The sequence below is a fragment of the Mauremys mutica genome, chromosome 8 (genome assembly GCF_020497125.1).
Source record: "Mauremys mutica isolate MM-2020 ecotype Southern chromosome 8, ASM2049712v1, whole genome shotgun sequence".
In the NCBI taxonomy this organism is placed as follows: Eukaryota; Metazoa; Chordata; order Testudines; family Geoemydidae; genus Mauremys; species Mauremys mutica.
This window is the reverse complement of record NC_059079.1, coordinates 22,714,068-22,734,946: the sequence shown is the minus strand read 5'-3', so window position 1 is coordinate 22,734,946 and position 20,879 is coordinate 22,714,068. Positions and strand designations below refer to the sequence as shown.

Genomic DNA, 20,879 nt, shown 5'->3' with positions numbered 1-20,879 from the left:
TTATAATCTAAAGTCTAGCCTGCAGACATACCATTGCCTGAAGTCATATCACCTCAGGCTGTGATCTCGTTTGATTTTACAAGCTAAGAAAGGTTAGACCTAGTCAGTGCTTGGATAGAAGACTGCCAAGGAAAACAAACAAAACCAATCACAAGGGGTTTGCGGGCAATGGTAGGTGATACTTCTCCCGCTGAGTACAGAGAGAACCAATGCCCTGGAATATTGCTTGGGGCACCATGCAGCTGGAGATGCCATCAGGCCTTACATTCATCTGCTCAGGTTCCTTGAAAAAGCCCTCAACTGCTTACCTATCACTTGGATTAACCATTTGCTGCCTCATTGATGTGTTACCCATGACCATATGCCAGCCTCTGAATGGCCATTTGGACCCATGAGACATGTGCCACAAATTCAGGAACTCGATCTTAGTTTTTGGAAAGCCACCATATTAAAAATTAGCATTTGTTTGTAATGTGCCCCGGTCTGTAGAGGTGCTGCTTTCCCTCTACCCCAGAGAGGCAAAACCTCAGTAAAGGCTGTACTGAGCTACACACAAACACTCAGCCCTATCTTGGCAGGGCGGTGGTGGGGATCAACAGAGTGGAGTAATCCTTTCTCTATGACCACAGACACAACCTCAACCTAATGGTGTAGCATCTGCAATGCTAGCACCCCCCCATCCACAGCCTGGAGGAAATGTCCCAGAGTGTCTGCACAGTAGTGAATCCTGTGACCTGGCCCCTCGACCAACCATCACCTATGCCCTTCTACAGACTGAGGCCCTAGGGAGCTACCAACCCACCCCCATATGCAGCTCCCCCACATCTCACATATTAATACAAGATGACATATTTAGCTAAGGCTGTAAAAAACTCATATGACTTTATACTGTCCTGTTGGAGGTAGTGATGATGTAATTAAACAGCATGGTAATGCATTCGCAGAAGCAGGCAGAGTTAAGGTTGTGGCTTAATTTTGGCATTTCCTGATTTTGGGTGCTTAAAGATACCACCTTAATACTTTCTGAATGTCGGTTTTCAGTACAGAATTTTATATATGACTTATCCTTTCTTGTCTATGTGTCGCGTTTGTTGTAGAGTTGCTCATTCTAGGCGGTTGTGTTTTTCGAGCTGTTTTTAACTTCATTTTGAAGAGTTTGTATAAAGCTTCCTTCATCTGGGAGTCAGTGGGTGGCATTTCAAAATGGTAAAATGACCTTTCTAGAAAGAGGCAAGGGAATTTGAGCCTATCAGACTTGACAGCACCCTTTAATTCAGTAATTGTACCACAGAAGGAATGGAGTCTCAGCGCCTCCCTTCTGCTAAAGAACTCTCAGACATATCCCCAGCCATTACAATGTATTTGCTTCTTGAATAATTGCTATAGAAAAAGTTGCATGAGCTATCTCTACGGAAAGATGGAATAATACAGATAAAATATTCGCTGCTTAATTGGATATTTTTTCTATATTTTAAAAACCCTGTAAGGCAGGAAAGCTACCGTACCAGTTATAATTAATTACATTCCTACATGTATGTTTAACATTGGATGATTTATACCTTTATGTACGTGATTGTGTCTTTGACGAACCTTGTATCTGTCGCAGGAGCTGTTGGTCTCACTTGCCTAGTTTTAGCCCTCCTTAACTGGAAACTTCAACAAGGCAAAGCAAATGAACACACATCAGAAAACTGCTGTTGCAGAACTCTCGATGAATCCCAGTGTGGTCATGAGCCAAGAAATTACCTCACTGAGGGAGCCTGTAACTGCCACTTAACTCAGGAAAATGAAATAAAGGTCACGTCCATTGTGGGGTCTGGCAGGGAAATGCCACTTTTACAGGAAAACAGGCATCGAGCAACAGTAAAGGCAGACGCTCTGTCCGTAGGGCTAGACACACGACTCAGAAGCATTCAGAGAGAGAATGAATATAAAAAGAGTGGCTCATTTTTATGCCTTAAATGCAGAATGGTAGAATCATGTCCTCAAGAGCCTTATGAGACTATGTCTATAACAAATGAAGCAGGGGCCCTAACAAAAGATTTCCACAGGAGCATTACAAAACCAAGCGCCTTTGATCAGTGGGAAGATCTACAGACTACAGTGCTGCAGGAACTTTCAAAGACTGATAAAGGTGAGTTTCCTTTTTAAAGACAGTACTGACAGGATCCAATGGCAATGAAATATGAGATACAAAAGTAAATGTTCTGGGCCTGATTCTCCACTGCCATGTACCTTGGGCAGCAATTGATACTTGGGCAAAGTGGGTGATTTGGTAACATTTTACCCTCACTCGGCATGGGTATAAATGACTGTAACAAATGCAATATAGTGAAGAATCAGGCCCGGACACAAGATGGTGAAAGTTTCTTGTGTCTGAAATTGGTGTAAGCTCCCTAACACTCATCTATCATGTCTCCTTAGTACCCCTTCACATTCCCAAAGCTTTTTCTCAATAGCAAGCTTGTCTTTAAGCAGAAACACCCCCTTCCCACACACCCAAATGACAATAATGGGAGGATACTGGCATTTGATATTGACATTTGACTGGCTCCAACTCTAGAGTGGCTATCCATCTTGTTGTAATGATATCGCAGCTAATACTCCTCATGGAAGGTGAAAAATCAATACAGTGATCTTGCATTGCCCTTTCATGATGACAAAAAAGGCACACTGATTTTGTGGCTGGTGTTGGAAAATACCTGCATCTGCCACAGTCCCTGCCAGTGATGTACATTTTCTTGAATTAACAAGTTTTTAAAAAGGAAACACAACAAACTTCTGATGTTTGGGGAAATCCTAAAATAATGCATTCATGCTATTGACCAGGACTCCATGCACTCTCACAACCAGGGAATCTGGTCCCTAGGTGAATCTCCTTTCTGGAGGAGAGCTTTCTCTCAGTAAATGAAGTCCTTCTAGATCTCTCTCTTCATGTCCTTTGCTCCCTCTTCTCTGCTTCCATACTGTTCCCTAGGTATGGACTTCCCTCCTTAGCCTACCGAGGCAACACTCATCTTGCAAATTCATACGGTAACATTCACTGCTTTCAGGAAGCCTCACGAACACTCAAGCACAATAAAATCCTGCCAATCTGCCACTACATTAAACATAACTCTAGGCAGGCTATTCCTCTGGTTCTCCCTCTTCATTTTGTGATCTCTCTCTATTTAGGTGAATTACTCAGGACAACATGAAGCACATTAGCTGCTTTGAGAGCTCCTATGACAACAGCTCATATCCAGCAATTTATGGGTTTAGTTCATAACCAGAAATGTTATTGTAATATATTTGTTTCATACGTTATCTGCTTTCCTTTTTTAATGTAGAGATTTATTCCCCAGGGCTTCCAGGTTATTCTTCAGATGCCACATGTTTATTAATTTATTTTCTAAAGTTGCTACTTATTTTAAATTAGGATTTTTAAGCTCTTTTATGACAGGAAACAAATCTGGATTTATTCATTTGCTTTCAGAAGTGTCACTAAACTAATTGCTTTTTATGAAATATTCAGGGCTAAAGGCAGAGCTTTGGGAGAGATATGCCAAAAGGTAAAAGTTATGGAGACAGATCATGAGAGGCGCTGAGCAAAATGGAGTTAATGGCAGATGCAGATTCTCAGCAACTTTCAATAGAGCTGTGTGAATAATGGATTTTCCAGTTTGTTAGCAATTCCAAAAAATCTGGAAAAAAACTGGTTTGGGAGGAACCAAAATTGAAATGTTTCAGAATTTTCCGCAAATCAAAAAGTAAAAAAAAAAATCATTTCAAGTAGAAATGTTTTGTTTGACCCAAAACAAAATGTTTCATTTCAATGTTGACCATTTTAAAGGTTTTGGATTTTTAAAAACATTTTAAAGGAAAAGTTGTTTCAAACCAAAAGATTAATGTTTCATGTCAAAATGTGTTGCAATGCAGTGTTTGGTGGTGGGTTTGGTTTTTCGTTTTTTTGACACAAACAATTTTGCAAAACCAACACAAATTGGAAAAAAGTGTCAGTGTTGCCAAATCTGCATTTTTCACCAAAAAAAGTTTTGCTGAAAAAAATTTCACCTAGAAGTACCCTCAAGGCTTGATGAGAAGGAAATTTAGTATTAGATTCCAAGGCCTTTATTCACATTAGTGAGCAAGTTTCACAAATAGTCCCAGTGACTTTAATTGGGCTACTGCTCCCCTGAGTAACTGCTCATTATTGATTAAAGATTTCACAATCTGGCCCCTGGTTTGCTGGCTGCAGGTAATTCTGATCCTCCCACCCCTCTGTCATCGTCACTGTGGGCTCTTTACTAACCTAAAGGATGATCTACAAGGACACTACTGCTTGCTGTCATTCTATTGTCTGAGGGTTCACCCTCTCCACCTCTCTTCTTATACCAGGCGGGGAGGACAGGACAAAACATCAATATTGTGTGAATTGGCCCACTGAAGGGAATGGGGAAATGGTTCCTATGGTACTTCCTGCATGGAGTCTGAGTACATCACCTGCATGATGCAGCCAAGTTCTATCAGTCTAGGCACTAGAGGTAACATTTTCAAAAGCACTTAAGTGACTTAAAAGCCTAAGTCTCATTTTCAAAAGTAACTGTTCCGTTGACTTTCAATGAGACATAAGCTTCTAAATCTTTTTTGAAAATGGGTCTTAAGCACTTCTGAAAATTTTGCCATAAAGATTCTTTCATTTCCTTCCAAACTCAAATTCCCATATGACAAAGCATCTCGCTGTCCCAAGACACTAGGTTGGTAAGAGCAGGGAAATGTCATTGAAGAAAAAACAAATACAATTATACAAAGGAAAACTGAATATGAAGATAAACTGGAAGGAAGTGGGGTTCCTACCCATTCTTTTGGTTGGCCTTTATTATTTCACTTAAATAACAACAACAAAACAAAGACTTAATCAAAGCTTTCCCCTGAGCTTGACTATTCCTAGCGTTTCCCCTGCAGATCACCTCCCTAGTGCCCCGTGTAGACACCTAACTCATTGATATTTTGGGTGGCACTAACAAAATCGACCTGTTGGCATGAGTCAGAAAAATACTGTTGCATCTTTATGCAGTATTCTACGTGCCAGACAGTACGGCATATCAGCAGAAGAGCCTTGTATTGCTGTACCCAGTCTCCGAATATACCGCCTGTTACCCTGCTTTAACAAAACTATAATCACACACATTATTATATGGATAGATCTGATTAAGATTGAAGTTTTCTAAACTTCTATCGGTTAATTTTAATTCAACTGATTCAAAAGTGACCACAGTGTGTGAGTGTAATTGCCGCAGCGCTGTAGAGTTAAAATGTTTTACCCAGATTGGACTGAGATGTTAGCTAAATATTGGTGTTATGCCACAAACAGAGAGAGCTTTTTTGGCACTACATACATAGTTCCAAACATGCACTTAATCAGTGTAATAAAACCCTTCCATGTGCTAAATTTTAACATTTATTATTCAGCAGATATAAGGCAGGACACATTTACTAGAAGATGTGCAACTCCTATGCCTGCCTTAGCAAAAGAGAGACTTGAAAAGCATTTAACAAATGAATCGTGGCAGTCTCCACCAGAAGCAGAAGACAAGTGTTTAAAATCTCATAGGCAAAGATATTTTATTACCAGCCCATCAGCAGCACCTAACACATCAGTGGAGTCAAAGGAACATTGTGTGCAAAAGACTTTACAAAGTCATAGATCACAACATGATGATCAATGTGGATTGCTGGAAAGGAGCAAAACTATTTCTTTGCAGCTACACAACTCCCTTATCTGTAAATATGTGAACTGTGATAAATTCCAGGGCTATACAAAAGAAAAGAAAGAAAATCACAGGGAAAATTTAAAGTTGGAGAAAGAGCAAACCAAAGCTAATAGAAGAGTAGGAGAGGATTGCTTTATGAGTGATGAAGAGGTGCCGTTATCGCCAGAAGTCAAGAAAAGATATATACCAAAGAGTGTTAGCTTTTATGTACCTGACTTGGCAACAGTAAACACGTTGGATATGACGATGATGGACTCAAGTGAAGTAGGATCTCATAAGAAGAATGTTCAAAGAAACCAAGGTATCACCTTGGAAAGCAGAGAGCACAGCAATTCAGAAACAAGAAGTGAAGAAGGTAAATTGTCTTCTGCTAAGGGAGATATTGGAAGGAAAACCTGGTTGAGGAAAGATGAAGCCAACTGGAAGAGTAAAATGAAAACTAAAGGACAAGACTTTTTAACTGTAAAATTAAATTTACATCCCTTCAGAAAAGTGAGAATCCACCCAGAAAAATCACCTTGCAGTGAAAAAATACAACGAAAATCCAACCATCAACACAAAGAACCACCAATTGAATCCAAGAAGAAACTGTCACAGGCTTCCAACAAAGAGTTGACAAGAAAAGAAAGAAAATCAAACCAAGGGTCTTCTGCAGTTCCCCAAAATCATCCAGGTACCAGAGAACAGAAGGAGATTTATTCCAAAAAAGTTGTTTCTCAATTCTCAGACAAGCAGACCTTGGCTAAGAGCAAAAATGCCAAAAGTGAAGCTATTATAACAAGTACTGATGCAGCAGAATTGTCTGAAGAAAAGTGCAATAATCCAATAGTGAGTGTCCCTCAGCCGTTCAAGAATATTTCTGATGTAAGAAATTCTAAAGATCTCACATCTGTGCTTGCAGAAGCTGTAATGTACAACAGTAACTTACCTCCACCCTCAAAGGAGACTGCGAGAAGTATTACTCCAACTGTATGTCATGCAACTCAGAATTTAGCAAGTACTTCACAAAATGGGGCAAATGATATTTCCATATCCCTGTATCCTAGAGAAGTAAATGAAGAAGACACAGGGGCTACAGAGTCATATGGGTACCAAAATTCACAGATGACTACAAGAAAGGAAAAGGATTGGGATTCTTCTTCAGCTCTTATTATCCAAACACAAATCACAGGCAACTTGCAGACAAAAAATCCCAACAGTGAATGTGATTTGGAACTAAAGTCAGTTATGGAGGATACAGTGAAAAATGTCAATCAAGGCCAGATGGACAACCGAGTATTAAAAAGCCAGAGTGAAAACTTAAACAGGATAGAAAGATTGGAGAGCTGTGAAAAGGCTAAAGAACATGAATCATTAGAAGGAAATCTACTTGCTGTGGACTCTTATACTTTCACTGTTATACCACAGATTCCACCAGATATCAAACCAATTTCAACAGAAACATATTTTGTTCCCAAACAAAGTAGCACAGAGCCTCCAAATCACATCAGTAGTTTGCTTCTGTATACTGAAGCCAGTGAGCATTTAACTTGTAGTAGCAAAGATGGAACTGACAATACTGATAACCCGCATGGAACAGTTAACACTGAAGACGATGGGGTAAAAATAGAACAGAGAGAAAATAAACAGCCACCTAATGACAGTGAGTCATTGGCTGAAGTGCTAATCCCAGACACACAAATGAACTCGGATGGTCTAGCCGAAGACGTACCACAAACTCAGAATGATGTGGAGAGTGAAAAATGTAAATTATTTTGTACAAGCACTGTCAAAGTATCTATTATGTCTAATACATCCAGTATCCCCAGTTCTCCTAAAACTAGAAATATACCACCATGTAGCAACATCAATTTTCAAATAAACAATAATAGGCACATGAAGAATGTGCAGAATTTGCAACACATTCAAAACAATCAACCTGACGAAGATAACAATATACATGAAGAAGGTGAAATGCCACTGGGAGAGCACAAAGAGCCTTCGGTGTTACCAGAGTTAAAAGACATTAGTTTTGAGGCAGAAAATGAGGTGCCTTTAATTCCTAGCAGAATAAATGATGCTGAAAACTCTGCTCCAAAAGCTACACTGTACCCACCATCTGCTGAATATGCTAATACATCACCTTTAGAGTCAGAACAAAGTGAGGAAAATAACTCAAATAACAACCACATTCCTCTTTTGCTTTCTTCAAAACTACAGACAAACCACCCCAGCCTTTCTGAAAATTCAAAATTCATTATTGTGGCAGAAAACTTCAACAAGTGAATGAACATAACACAATATTTGATTGAATGTGATGAAAAAATGCAAGACCAACCAACTAGAGACATTTTACTTGATTAACTGAATACCATTTCTGGGGAAAGGAGAAGTCAGAAGAGAGAGACACATGTCTGGTATTGTCAGAGCAGCCAAACAGTAGAATTCAGGACAAGAGACTCAGAAAAACAAACAAGAGAAAGATAAAACAGGGAGCAGAGCAGCAATTGACATTTATGATTTGGAATATATAGCGTGTATTTCAGGCAATGTACAAAATTACCTTTACAGCTATTATAAACACTAGTGCTTCCTACTATGTACAGGTTACATTATTTAAAATATTTCTGTGATCCATTTATTACAGTCTTTGTTGAAGATTATGTAAAACCTTCTTTTTATCTGTAACTGTTACATTCTATTTTAAACTCACCTAGATCTCTAAGATTTCTGGTCTCCTGGAGCTGTAAAACCTTTTATATCCATTAAATTATTTTTGGGGGAAAGGAACAAAATGACATTTGGCCCAGTCTTTGGGGCAACAGTCTGTATAAAGCCTGGTAAATTATGTTTAACCACTAGGTGGAGATCTCTGATTCAATCTTTTCAGACTCTCAGAACAATTACCTAGAATAGCTACAAGAACACAATGGTTTCTATACAGAAAGGGGGTTAAGCAGCTCCAAGAGACTTGCATCTCCTCATTGTTATAAACTCAAGGTTTTGAAAAATAAATATCTCATTAACATATCAGCTTCCTAGGACTGATCTCTTGGGCTAGGCAACACATTATCATTTGGTTTTAGCAATCCTTCTTACGAGAGAAGAATGGGCCTTGGAGAGCAGGAAACAAAATAAAAAAGAAAATGTATATTTATGACAATGACATTTCATGGAATGTACAGAAAGAAAAGATCCTACTTAAGAGATGTATCAAGTTAAGAAAAGTAGAAAGCACCCAGAAGCATAGAACACTAGGGGCCAAGTCCATAAATCCCTTGCATAAAAATATGTCCCCAATAATTGGGATACTGTTTCCCATTTCCTTCAGACACAAGAGTTATGAAAACTCATAACTCACGATTGCTGGCCATTTACCCTGTTTCAACCAGCTCGCAGTGTATCCCATACTATTGTGCACATTAGGGGCTCTTTAAAGTACTGTATTAATTTCCCTAGAAATTAACTGGAAATTTAACATTTAGCTTTCTTCCTCTTGTTCTGACTCCTACATGTCTCATTTTTTTAGAACTGTACTAATACAGAGGCAGGGGAGGTTGGACAGTAGCATCACCTGTGGAGTTACCTGAATCCTCTTTGAATATATGGATTTCATTTTGTCCAGAGAAGAGAAACCCAACAATTTAAAAGAGGATTTAGAAATGGGCCCTCAGAACAGGTTACAACCTCCCACTTCTTCGGTATAAGTTATAACACTGGCCTAATAATGGAGACACCAAAAGGTTTTTGTTGCATGCCTAAATAATTATTTTCTTCTCCACATAATCCATCTACTCTTCCTTTTCCCTCCTTTATTTGCAGGCTCTTGTAGATCCACTTCCCCTCTCTCTGCAGACCTCTTTTCTGCCACACCTTTCTCCTGCATTTCAATCAGTCTCTTTTCCTTTCTATTTTTTTCAGCCCTTTGGTTTCTTTTTTTCCCTTTCCTTCTCCTAGTCTTCCTTTTGTGTCTGGCTGCAAGATTAAATAAAATATTCCTCCTCCCACCCAAGAGAAAGCCAAAGCATATGATTAATTTGGCACTGAAAAACAAAACAAAGCAGAACCCCCCCGCAACCATAAAGTAAGCACAATGAGCAAAAGGAAAGGTGCGTTTAGCATCCCCCACAAGTAGTCAGTGTGTAGCAGACGTATAGTATATCTACCCAGATTGCCTTCACATCATTACCGTCAATCTCTTTTATATGTGAAGTTCAAATATTAAACAAATTAAGGGCTCGATTGAGACTTTAGGCAAGGGTGGTGCATAAGCAACATTACCCTAGTATTAGCCCTAGAAGGCTTTGTGACTCAGAGACACACTGTTGAGTCTCAAATCCTTCCTTACTACCACCTTGTTGTTTTTTGTTTTTTTTTTAAGTCAAAACATTTTTATTTTTTGCTTGGTATGTAAAACTGATTCCCTCCTGGGCAGAGGTCTAGGGCTTATGTCAGCAGTAAATACAAAACCAGTTAAACAGGCTCAGCTGTGTTTGCCAGTCCATGGAGGAGGGACTTCTAGAGCCAAGGTCATGCCCACTCCTCCCCCTCCCAGCCCACTCTCCAACCACCTGCGATGGAGGGTGGAGTAAAGAGTGCCCTCTTATTCATATGTGCCCACACTGCTGGCTCAGGCAGCCCATGCAGAGGTATAATGGGAGTCCTGACTCCCTCATATGCACACACAGGCTAAGTCACAATTTAGCCCCAAATGAGAAGTTGTAAGAGCAAAATCCTGTCTATGGGCTATGCAGAAGCCAAGCTCAGAGAGGGGATCGAGAGAGCAAAGTGTTCTTCCTTCCTTCTGCCTTCTCTAAAACCACTGAGAGGCTGCTTTACAAGCTGTCTGCCTGTCTGCCAGTGTTCCATGAATGGTGTTTCAGAAAGGCGTTCCACGTTACGAGTCAGGGGTGTAGTTCCTGAGGAGGAAGGATGGTCCAGTGATTAGGGGCACAAGCCTAGAACTTGGGAGATCTGGATTCAAGTCCCTGCTCTGTCACAGACCTCCTTTGTGACCTTGGGCAAGTCGCTTGGCCTCTCTGGGCCTCAGTTCTCCATCTATAAAATGGGGATAATTGCACTTCCCTCCCTAACAGGAACTCTGGGAGGATTAATATAATGAGGTGCTCAGATACTAGGCACATCTAAATACCTTAGATAGATATCTATCAGATAGTGTGTGGCACTTACATACCTGGTCAAATCCTGAGACCCACTTCTTTCAATCTGCTCTGCAGTGGTGATCCTCGTAGAGCCCTACTGAAGACAGTAAGGCTCGGTGTCTGCCAGTACAGAATAGCTTGCAGGAATGGGGAGCTAGAGTCCCACAGCCTGGCCTTGAAGATTTAAAGCCATTTACTGATATAGATACCCAGCTTGTATTTAGAAATCAAAACAGAAGATGTTAATTATGATACTAGTTAGGTTTCTTTGTGAAGGGAGTAAGGACCAGCAGTCCCAGCCTGCACTGTTTCATGACACTGGGGTCTTGTCTACATATACCGTGCTGCAGCTGTGCTGCTGTAGGGCTTAGTGAAGACGCGCCTACGCTGATGGGATAACTTCTCCCATCAGTGTAGGTACTCTACCTCCCTGAGAGGCAGTAGCTATGTCGATGGAAGAAGCCTTCTATTCAAAGTAGTTCTGTCTACACCAGGGGCTAGGGTCGTTCAGCACACCCCAAGCGATGTCAGTAAAACTACATAAGTTTCAAGCCTGAATCAGTATTCCCCGCAGAGGTTTATGCTGGGATAGAGATTTGTCCACAGGAATTCATTTGTAAGAGACTCCTCAAAACAAGTGTGAGCCTTTTTGTCATAGTGCTTTTTATATTGTCAGGTCAATAACTAGGAGCCTTCTAAACCCAGAAAAATGGAAGGTGGCAAATTTAAAAATACCCACTTGCTCACCTTCTCTCAGAGGCTCTCGGCAAAATAGCCATTTACACATGACAAACATTGGTAATCACCACTTCATAGGTCAAAGAAGGGGAGCACTTACCTCAGGACATGCGTTCCAGCCTCTCATTAACAGTGATGATATGGGCTTGGGAATTGAATACCCTATTGGAGGCCGGATGTGATGATAGGCCATATCTGCTGCTGCTGCAGCTACAAATAAAACAGTATAATAATGCTTAATTACAATTCAGATATAAAAAAAAATTCATATGCCAACACATTTTACTTTAGTATTTGAATGAAAAACAGATATGAACAGATGGAAATGCTTAAGTATTAAACTTGCAAATGGAGTGGGACAAAGAAGCTTTCAAAACCATCAAAGCTAGACTAGACTAGATGACCTCCTGAGGTCTCTTCCAACCCTAATATTCTATGATTCTACGATTCTATGAAAGCACTATTTTTAATGCACTAGGTTAAATCAGCCAACTGCCCTGCATAGATGTTGACACATTTCTGCCGATGTTTAGCCTGGCTGAAAATGATCTGATTCAGGTGTAAACCCTTAAACAATAACCTTTGAAAAAAACGTCAACTGACCTTCACCTCATATGTGACATAATAATAAAGAGAGAATGACTGAGCAGCTTTCAATAACATGCATTAGATGCATTTGACTTACAGATAAATTGGTGCCAGATTCTGACTTCCTAAAATAACCTCTAGTTAGCTCTGGTATGGCTGAAGATTAAAAGTAATTCCAAGCATTCATTTAACAAAAACAAAACAAAACAAAACAAAAAAAACTGGAGTGCCTTTTTATATGTGCTAGTTGTGACTGACTAAGAAAATGTTGCCAGAATGTTTCCCTAATTGTGTTTATATATACAGTGATTTAAAAAACATAATTAATCCCACTGTATTCTTTTAAAACAGCTTAGCTGTGGAAAGTCAAAGCAAATGTATGCCAGCCTCATAGCAGGAGCTAAGTAAAATTCTTTGTTAAACTGACACGATTAAGTGATACATCACCGGAGTATATAGCATTTGAGGGGGACCAGGAGATTGCAATCTTGAGATTGTAACAAGAATGGTTTAATTTTTTTTTAACCATATCCCATTCTCATTACAGTCTTTGTCACAAGAATAGATTAATTTGTGCCATTGTCTGTTCTCATTGGAATCTTTGTCAATGTAATGAAGTTTCAGAATGTTAATATCAGATACATTCTGTGAAATGTTGCAGTACGCAGTAGGGATGGGGAAACACATTTTGCCTAATTTTGATCCCATTCTAATGTGGGTTTGAAAGTGTGATTCAAACATTACCGGGTTCATGTTCTGCTTAGTAGAGACAGTGAATAGGAGCAGATGGGGGAAAAAAGATGTTAATGAAAAATAAATATAACCTACTATCTTTCTATCTACACTCTCCTTCTCTTTTCCCATAATATACTACAGGAAGACTGTGCTATGTATTAGGGATAGAAGAACACCCAAAAATGTTGGTTGACACAAGTAGACTACACATGGTATGATATATACATACACAACAGAGTACTGTGATCTCTCTCTCCCTCTATGTGTGTGTATCATACACACACACACAGGATAGTATGTGTGTGCGTGTAAAGAGAACTAGGTGCATGATGCAAAAAAAGCATTGATAAACATCAGTTTTAATAAAAATTGCAAATTTTTGGATCTTATTTGACCCTTTTTATTCATTTCCCATAGACATTAGTAGTAGGATTTTTTTTGTTTTCAAAGGTGTTCATAGAAAGAGAAACTGTCATGGAAATTCATAGAAATACTTGCATGAACAGTCATGTAGATACTTTGGAAGAGTCCTATATAATTTTAAAACAATGAAAAATAGGTTTCTATATAAGTTATGTGAAATACCATAGATTTAATGAAGAATAGTCTCCTTTCTATATGTTACACAAACCATTCTATTGACATTATAAACAATGGGAGATACTAAGGTATACATTTTTTTACTATAAAACTGAGGGAACAGTTGTATTTAAAAATCAGCCTTCTGACTCGGGAACGCGGTTCTCCGTATTAAAAAGTCATGACACATCAAAGATGTATAGACTTGGACTGAGACTGAGATGGAAATAGGAAATAGACTTGTTGAAAGTCTCTGCATAAGGATAAAGGGGGTAACAAACAAGAGTGATGTCATGGAAGGGGTCTACTATAGGCCACCTAACCAGGAAGAAGAGGTGGCTGTGGCTTTTTTTAAACAACTAACAAAATCATCCAAAGCACAGGACTTGGTGGTGATGGGGGACATCAACTACCCAGACACCTGTTGGGAAATAAATACAGCAGGGCACAGCTTATCCCAACAAGTTCTTGGAATGCATTGGAGATATTTTTTTATTTCAGAAGGTGGAGAAAGCAACTAGGGGAGACAGGCTGTTCTGGATTTGATTTTGACAAATAGGGAGGAGGAACTGGTTGAGAATTTGAAAGTGGGAGGCAGCTTGGGTGAAAGTGTTCATGAAATGATAGAGTTCATGTTTCCAAGGAATGGTAGGAGGGAAAACAGCAGAATAAAGACAATGGATTTCAAGAAGGCAAACTTTAGCAAACTCAGGGAGTTGGTAGATAAGATCCCAGGGGAAGCAACTGTAAGAGGAAAAACAGTTTAAGAGAGTTGGCAGTTTTTCAAAGATGTTATTAAGGGCACCAGAGCTAACTATCTCACTGCATAGGAAAGACAGGAAATATGGCAGGAGACCACCATGGCTTAACCAGGAAATCTTCAATAATCTGAAACTCAAAAAAGAGTCCTACAAAAAGTGGAAACTAGGTCAAATTACAGTGGATGGATACACCACAAGCATGTAGGGACAAAGTTAGAAAGGCGAAAACACAAAACAAATGTAAACAAACTAGAGACATAAAGGGTAACAAGAAAACATTCTACAAATACATTAGAAGCAAAAGGGAGATCAAGGACTGAGTAGGCTCATTACTTGATGAGGAGGGGGGAAGACAAATAATAAAAAATGTAGAAATGGTGGAAATGCTAAATGACTTTTTTGTTTCAGTTTTCACCAAAAAGGTTAGTAGTAATTGGATGTCCAAAATAGTAATGCCACTGAAAATCAGAGGCTAAAATAGGAAAGAACATGTTAAAAATTACTTAGACAAGTTAGATGTCTTCAGGTTGGGAGGGCCTGATGAAATACATCCTAGAATACTCAAGGAGCTGACTGAGGAGATATCTGAGCCATTAGTGACTATCTTCAAAAGCTTATGGAAGGTGGGAGAGATTCCAGAGGATTGGAAGAGGGCTAATATAGTTCCAATCTATAAAAAGGGGAAATAAGGACAATTCTGGGAATTACAAACCAGTCAGCTTAACTTCAGTACCTGGAAAAATAATGGAGCAAATCATCAAGCAAGCAATTTGCAAACACCTAGAACAGTGGTGGGCAACCTGCGGCCCCTGGATAAAAAAATGAAAAGTAACAGTCAACATGGATTTGTCAAGAATAAATCATGTCAAACCAACCTAATAGCTTTATTTGACAGGGTAACAAGCCTTGTGGAGGGGGGATGCAGTAGATGTGGAATATCTAGACTTTAGTAAGGCTTTTGATACTAAAGTAACTAGGGAAATACAACCTAGATAGAGCTACTATAAGATGGGTGCATAACAGGTTGGAAAACCATTCCCAGAGAGTAGTTATCAGTGGTTCACAGTCAAGCTGGAAGGCCATCTCGAGTGGGGTCTTGCAAAGATCGGTCCTTGGTCTGGTTCAGTTCAATATCTTCATAAATGATTTAGACAATGGCATAGAGAGTACACTATAGTTTGCAGATAATACCAAGCTGAGAGGGGTTGCAAGTGCTTTGGAGGATAGGATTAAAATTCAAAGTGATCTGGACAAACTGGAGAAATGGTCTGAAGTAAATAGGATGAAATTTAACACAGAAAAATGCAAAGTCCTCCACTTAGGATGGAATAATCAGTTGCACACATACAAAATTGGAAATGACTGCCTAGAAAGGAGTACTGCAGAAAGGGATCTGGGGGTCATAGTGCATCACAAGTTAAACATGAGTCAACAGTGTAACACTGTTGCAAAAAAGAGCAAACATTATTCTGGGATGAATTGGCAGGAATGTTGTAAGCAAGATGCAAGAAGTAACTCTTCCGCTCTACTCTGCTCTGATAAGGCCTCATCTGGAGTATTGCATGTAATTCTGGTTACCACATTTCAGAAAAGATGTGGAAAAATTAGAGAGAGGAGAGCAACAAAAATGATAAAGGCCTAGAAAACATGACCTATGAAGAAAGATTGAAAACATTGGGTTTGTTTAGTCTGGAGAAGAGAAGCTTGAGGAGGGGACATGATAACAGTTTTCAAGTACATAAATGGTTGTTACAAGGAGGAGGGTGAAAAAATGTTCTCGTGAACCTCTGAAGATAGGACAAGAAGCAATGGGTTTAAATTGCAGTTAGGGAGGTTTAGGTTGGACATTAGAAAAACTTCTTAACTGTCAGGGTGGTTAAGTACTGGAACAAATTGCCAAGGGAGGATGTGGAATCTCTTTCACAGGAGGTTTTAAAAACCAGGTTAGACAAACACCTGTCAGGAATGGTCTAGTTATTACTTAGTCCTGCCTTGAGTGCAGGGGACTGGACTAGATGACCTCTCAAGGTCCCTTCCGGCCCTACACTTCTATGATTCTATGATAGTCAGTTTTCCTGTGCACTCATGCTCCCAGAATAGTGGTGCTCTTATGGGCCAGGCAGGACATATGTGTTCAGTTTCTGCTTCCAGTTTCACATCCATAGTTTTAAAATACCTGTGACACCGTGCTTTCAAATTCTTCCCATAAATATATGCAAAGCTGGTTCATAGGCCTGGGCCAGAATAAATTTTTATAAGAGAAAACTATTCAAGAAGGCCTTGTACCACATTAGGATGCATTCCTTCCTCCAACGCCTTACATGAACTCTCTAAAGCTAGGGATGTTGCCCATCAGCCCACATCTACCACTGCCTTTGAACATCACCTAAAAATGCAATAGGGTATTTTTAAAATGGAGAATCATGACTGTATTTATGAGAGACTCAGAATACTTGGACAAGGACAACAGACTTGCAGGAAGTGGTGCAGGCTGAGGGATGTGCTGTCCGCTGCTTCCTGCAGCCACCATTGGCCTGGAATGGCAAACTGCGGCCAGTGGGAGCTGCAATTGGCCGAACCTGTGGACGATGCAGGTAAATAAACCAGCCCGGCCCGCCAGTGGATTTCCCTGACAGGCCATGTGCCAAAGGTTGCCGATTCCTGGATTATAAGGTCCTTAGAGCAGAGATCATTTCTGTGCTCATTAAATACTAGCAATGAGTGCATTTTCTGATAACTCCTCAGTATACTTATTTCAGTTCTATGTTGTATACTGTTATCTCACCTGTTTTGGGAGTTGGCATTGTTGAACACATATAGTAGTTTTTCATTACTGACCATGGGACATGCTGCAGTCTTTGGTACTATAGAATTACATGATATGGTATTCAGCAAATATTATATTTGACTTAATACTGAAATGATTTCACTGGGGATTCCATTTGATTCAACAGATGCTCCATTTGATAAAATAAGTAGTGATTTTGATTGAATAGCACTGAGACTCTTTATACAATCTGAAAAATGGATATCTAATTTTGTATACAGCATACCCTTACTGAATTGAATAATATACTTGATACACTAAGGGATACAGAGGTGTAATTACTGCAAAAATAACATCCATTTCAAGGGGTGATGTATAGATTTTACAAGGGCTAAGTTTTAGAGTTAGGTATTCTTTCCAACATCTAAGTATTCCAATGTACTTGACCTGAATGGCTTCCTATACTTCTGTGCATGTACAAAGGTCAATATTAGACAGAGGGAAGGTTAAGAGTATGTAAGTAAAGCTACAGAGCTCCACAGACAGCATACAAAAAAGTTTTAAAAGAAAATGTATCTCTCATCATCTGAAAATGTATAGCTGGTGAAAAATATGGGATTTATGTTTTAAACTCTCATCTGAATGTATGTAATAATGAGGGTGGAATTTGTATATAGGCTATGAAAGATGCCTCATCCCCACAAGAAGTGTTTGCAAGATTTGGCCCTAAATCAGATGTACACAATGAAGTTCAGACATAGTTTTCATATTTAAATATACTAGACTTTTCATAGGCAGTATGGGTTGAGAGGCAGTGGAGTCTAGGAGAAGAGGCTAGATGACTACTCAGTTCTAATCCTGAATCTGACACTGACCTGCTTTGTGGCCTTGTGCAAGTCCTTTCATTTTCTGTCTTAGTTTCCCCAACTGTAAGCTGGGGATGATAAATTTCCCCTATCTTACAGAGCAATTGGGAGGGTTAATTAGTTGATATTTTGAAAAATCTAAGTGTTATATAAGGGTGATGATGATGGTGATGATGGATGGATGGGATTTTCAAAAGTGCTCATTGACTTTCATGGGAGTAGAATTAGGCCAACACTTACTACTGAAAAGCCTTGTAGTAAGAGATCTTTTGGTTGGTAAGCAGGGAGTCATCAAAAAGAGACTATAGAAAAGGCATTAACTCAGAAGGAGTGTACAGACAAAATAACATGAGACTGAAAATGGACCTCTGAGATGCTGCAATAACAGAAAGAGAAATCAGTGAACCCATGCTCATTTAGTTGAAGGGGCATGTGGTTCAGTAGGTGAATATAAACAGAATAAAATTACCAAAGCAAAGAATACTGGACAGGGAAGAAAAAGATTAAATCATGACACCTTTCAGAAACATGGTGTGACATTCTGTACCTTGGGAGAGCACCCTGTAACCCCCATAGTCCTCATTTATATACGAGTGTGATCTTGCATATAAAACAGGCCGTGTAAGGTATTAGGGGAAAGGTTATGATCTGCTGAACGTAATTTTTCTATCCATATATGTATATCATTAATGCATATGAAGTTATGAGTATTGTGTTGTATGGTTGTCACTAAAACATGCTGTAAATTGGGGAATCAGCCAGATATTAGCCCCCCAGAGACACAAGCAAGGAGAGTAACCAACACCCGGGTGGGGTGTCAAACAACCCATTAACAGCAATTGTCCAGTAAGGGAGCTACAATTCAATGACTCACCTGCATGAGGCCACACCAGGGGAACTGCTCAACATTGCCTGGAGACTCAGCAATGCACGCAGACACACCTGGACTTGTGTTCTACAAGCACACGGGACTGAGGATATAAAACAGAACACAGGGCCCCATGCTTGGCCTTTTCTCCTGCCCCCACCTATGCTGCAAGCAACAAGGACACTGAAGACTTGAGACTTCAACAGAGGACACTGGCCCAGATTTCAAGGGTGAAATCTGTGTACTATGAACTGCAATATACAGTGGGGTGAGAAAAACTGCTAATCTAGATGTTGCCCAGTCTATGAGAGGTTAGACTGCATGCTTATATTTTCTTTTCTTTTGGTAACTAATTCGAACTTTTTGCCTATCTCTTAAAATCTATTTTTCTAGTCGATACTTTTAACTGTTTACCTTTATCAGTGAGTTTGCTTGAAGTAGCAGCAAAGAATCCTGTGGCACCTTATAGACTAACAGACGTTTTGCAGCATGAGCTTTCGTGGGTGAATACCCACTTCTTCGGATGCAAGATGTCTTGCATCCGAAGAAGTGGGTATTCACCCACGAAAGCTCATGCTGCAAAACGTCTGTTAGTCTATAAGGTGCCACAGGATTCTTTGCTGCTTCTACAGAACCAGACTAACACGGCTACCCCTCTGATACTTTGCTTGAAGTGTGTGGCAAATCTGCTCAGGTTTGCAAAGGCTGGTGTATGTCCACTTTCCATTGATGAAGTGGTGAACCAATTAATAAATTTGCACTGCTCATCTTGAGCAGTGCAAGACAGTATATTCATAGAATCATAGGACTGGAAAGGACCTCTAGAGGTCATCTAGTCCAGTCCCCTGTACTCACGGCAGGACTAGGTATTATCTAGACTATTCCTGGCAGGTGTTTGTCTAAACTGCTCTTAAAAATCTCCAATGATGGAGATTCCACAACCTCCCTAGGCAATTTATTCCAGTGCTTAACCATGCCTGACAGTTAGGAAGTTTTTCCCTAATGTCCACCCTAAACCTCCCTTGCTGCAATTTAAGCCCATTGCTTCTTGTCCTATCCTCAGAGGTTAAGGACAATTTTTCTCCCTCTTCCTTGTAACAATCTTCTATGTACTTGAAAACTGTTATCATGTCCCCTCCCAGTCTCTTCTTTTCCAGACTAAACTAACCTAATTTTTTCAATCTTCCCTCATTGGTCATGTTTTCTAGACCTTTAAATCATTTTTGTTGCTCTTCTCTGGACTTTCTCCACATCTTTTCTGAAATGTGGTGCCCAGAACTGGACACAATACTCCAGTTGAGGCCTAGACTAGAGCGGAAGAACTACTTCTCGTGTCTTAGGGTACGTCCAGACTACCTGCCGTATCGGCGGGTAGCGATCGATTTTTCGGGGATCGATATATTGCGTCTCATCTAGACGCAATATATCGATCTCCGAACGCGCTCCTGTCAACTCCGGAACTCCACTGGAGCGAGCGGCAGTAGTGGAGTCGACACGGGGAGCCACGGACATCGATCCTGCGCCGTGAGGGCCCGAGGTAAATCAATCTAAGATACTTTGACTTCAGCTACGCTATTCACGTAGCTGAAGTTGCGTATCTTAGATCGATACTCCCCCCCAGTGTAGACCAGCCCTTACTTACAACACTTCTGCTAATACATCCCAGAATGATGTTCACTTTTTTTGCAACAGTGTTACACTGTTGACTCATATTTAGCTTATGGTCCACTATGATGCCCAGATCCCTTTCCGCAGTACTCCTTCCTAGGCAGTCATTTTCCATTTTGTATGTGTGAAAATTTTGTATATTTTTGAGGTACATTGCTGGGAGCTGCGGGGATTTGGCTGGTGCCTTTCCCCGTGTGATTCATGAGTGGCTCTGGGAGCATTCATGCAATATTGCTGGGTGTGGGGCTCCACATACGATTGTGCTGAGTGATAACAGCACCTGGAGGGGTTTGCTGCTGTTCACTAGCAAGGCATTGTGAGAGACAGCCCAGGCTGGAGAGAGTTCAGGTGGGCACAGCAGTCCCACAGTCCCAGGCTGCACCCTGGGGATCCCATCACACATGGGTTTCATGTT

The 20,879-nt window shown here is 40.1% G+C and overlaps 1 protein-coding gene across 3 annotated transcripts in view; it reads right to left on the bottom strand.

Moving 5' to 3' along the window:
- LOC123375589 (serine/threonine-protein kinase TNNI3K) overlaps positions 1-20,879 on the bottom strand; it is a 188,329-nt gene that overhangs the window by 29,470 nt on the left and 137,980 nt on the right. For all 3 annotated transcript variants that reach the window (XM_045026599.1, XM_045026600.1, XM_045026601.1), the window contains one exon: positions 11,733-11,842. In XM_045026599.1, the coding sequence (XP_044882534.1) occupies positions 11,733-11,842 (110 nt within the window). The remainder of the gene's footprint in view (positions 1-11,732; positions 11,843-20,879) is intronic.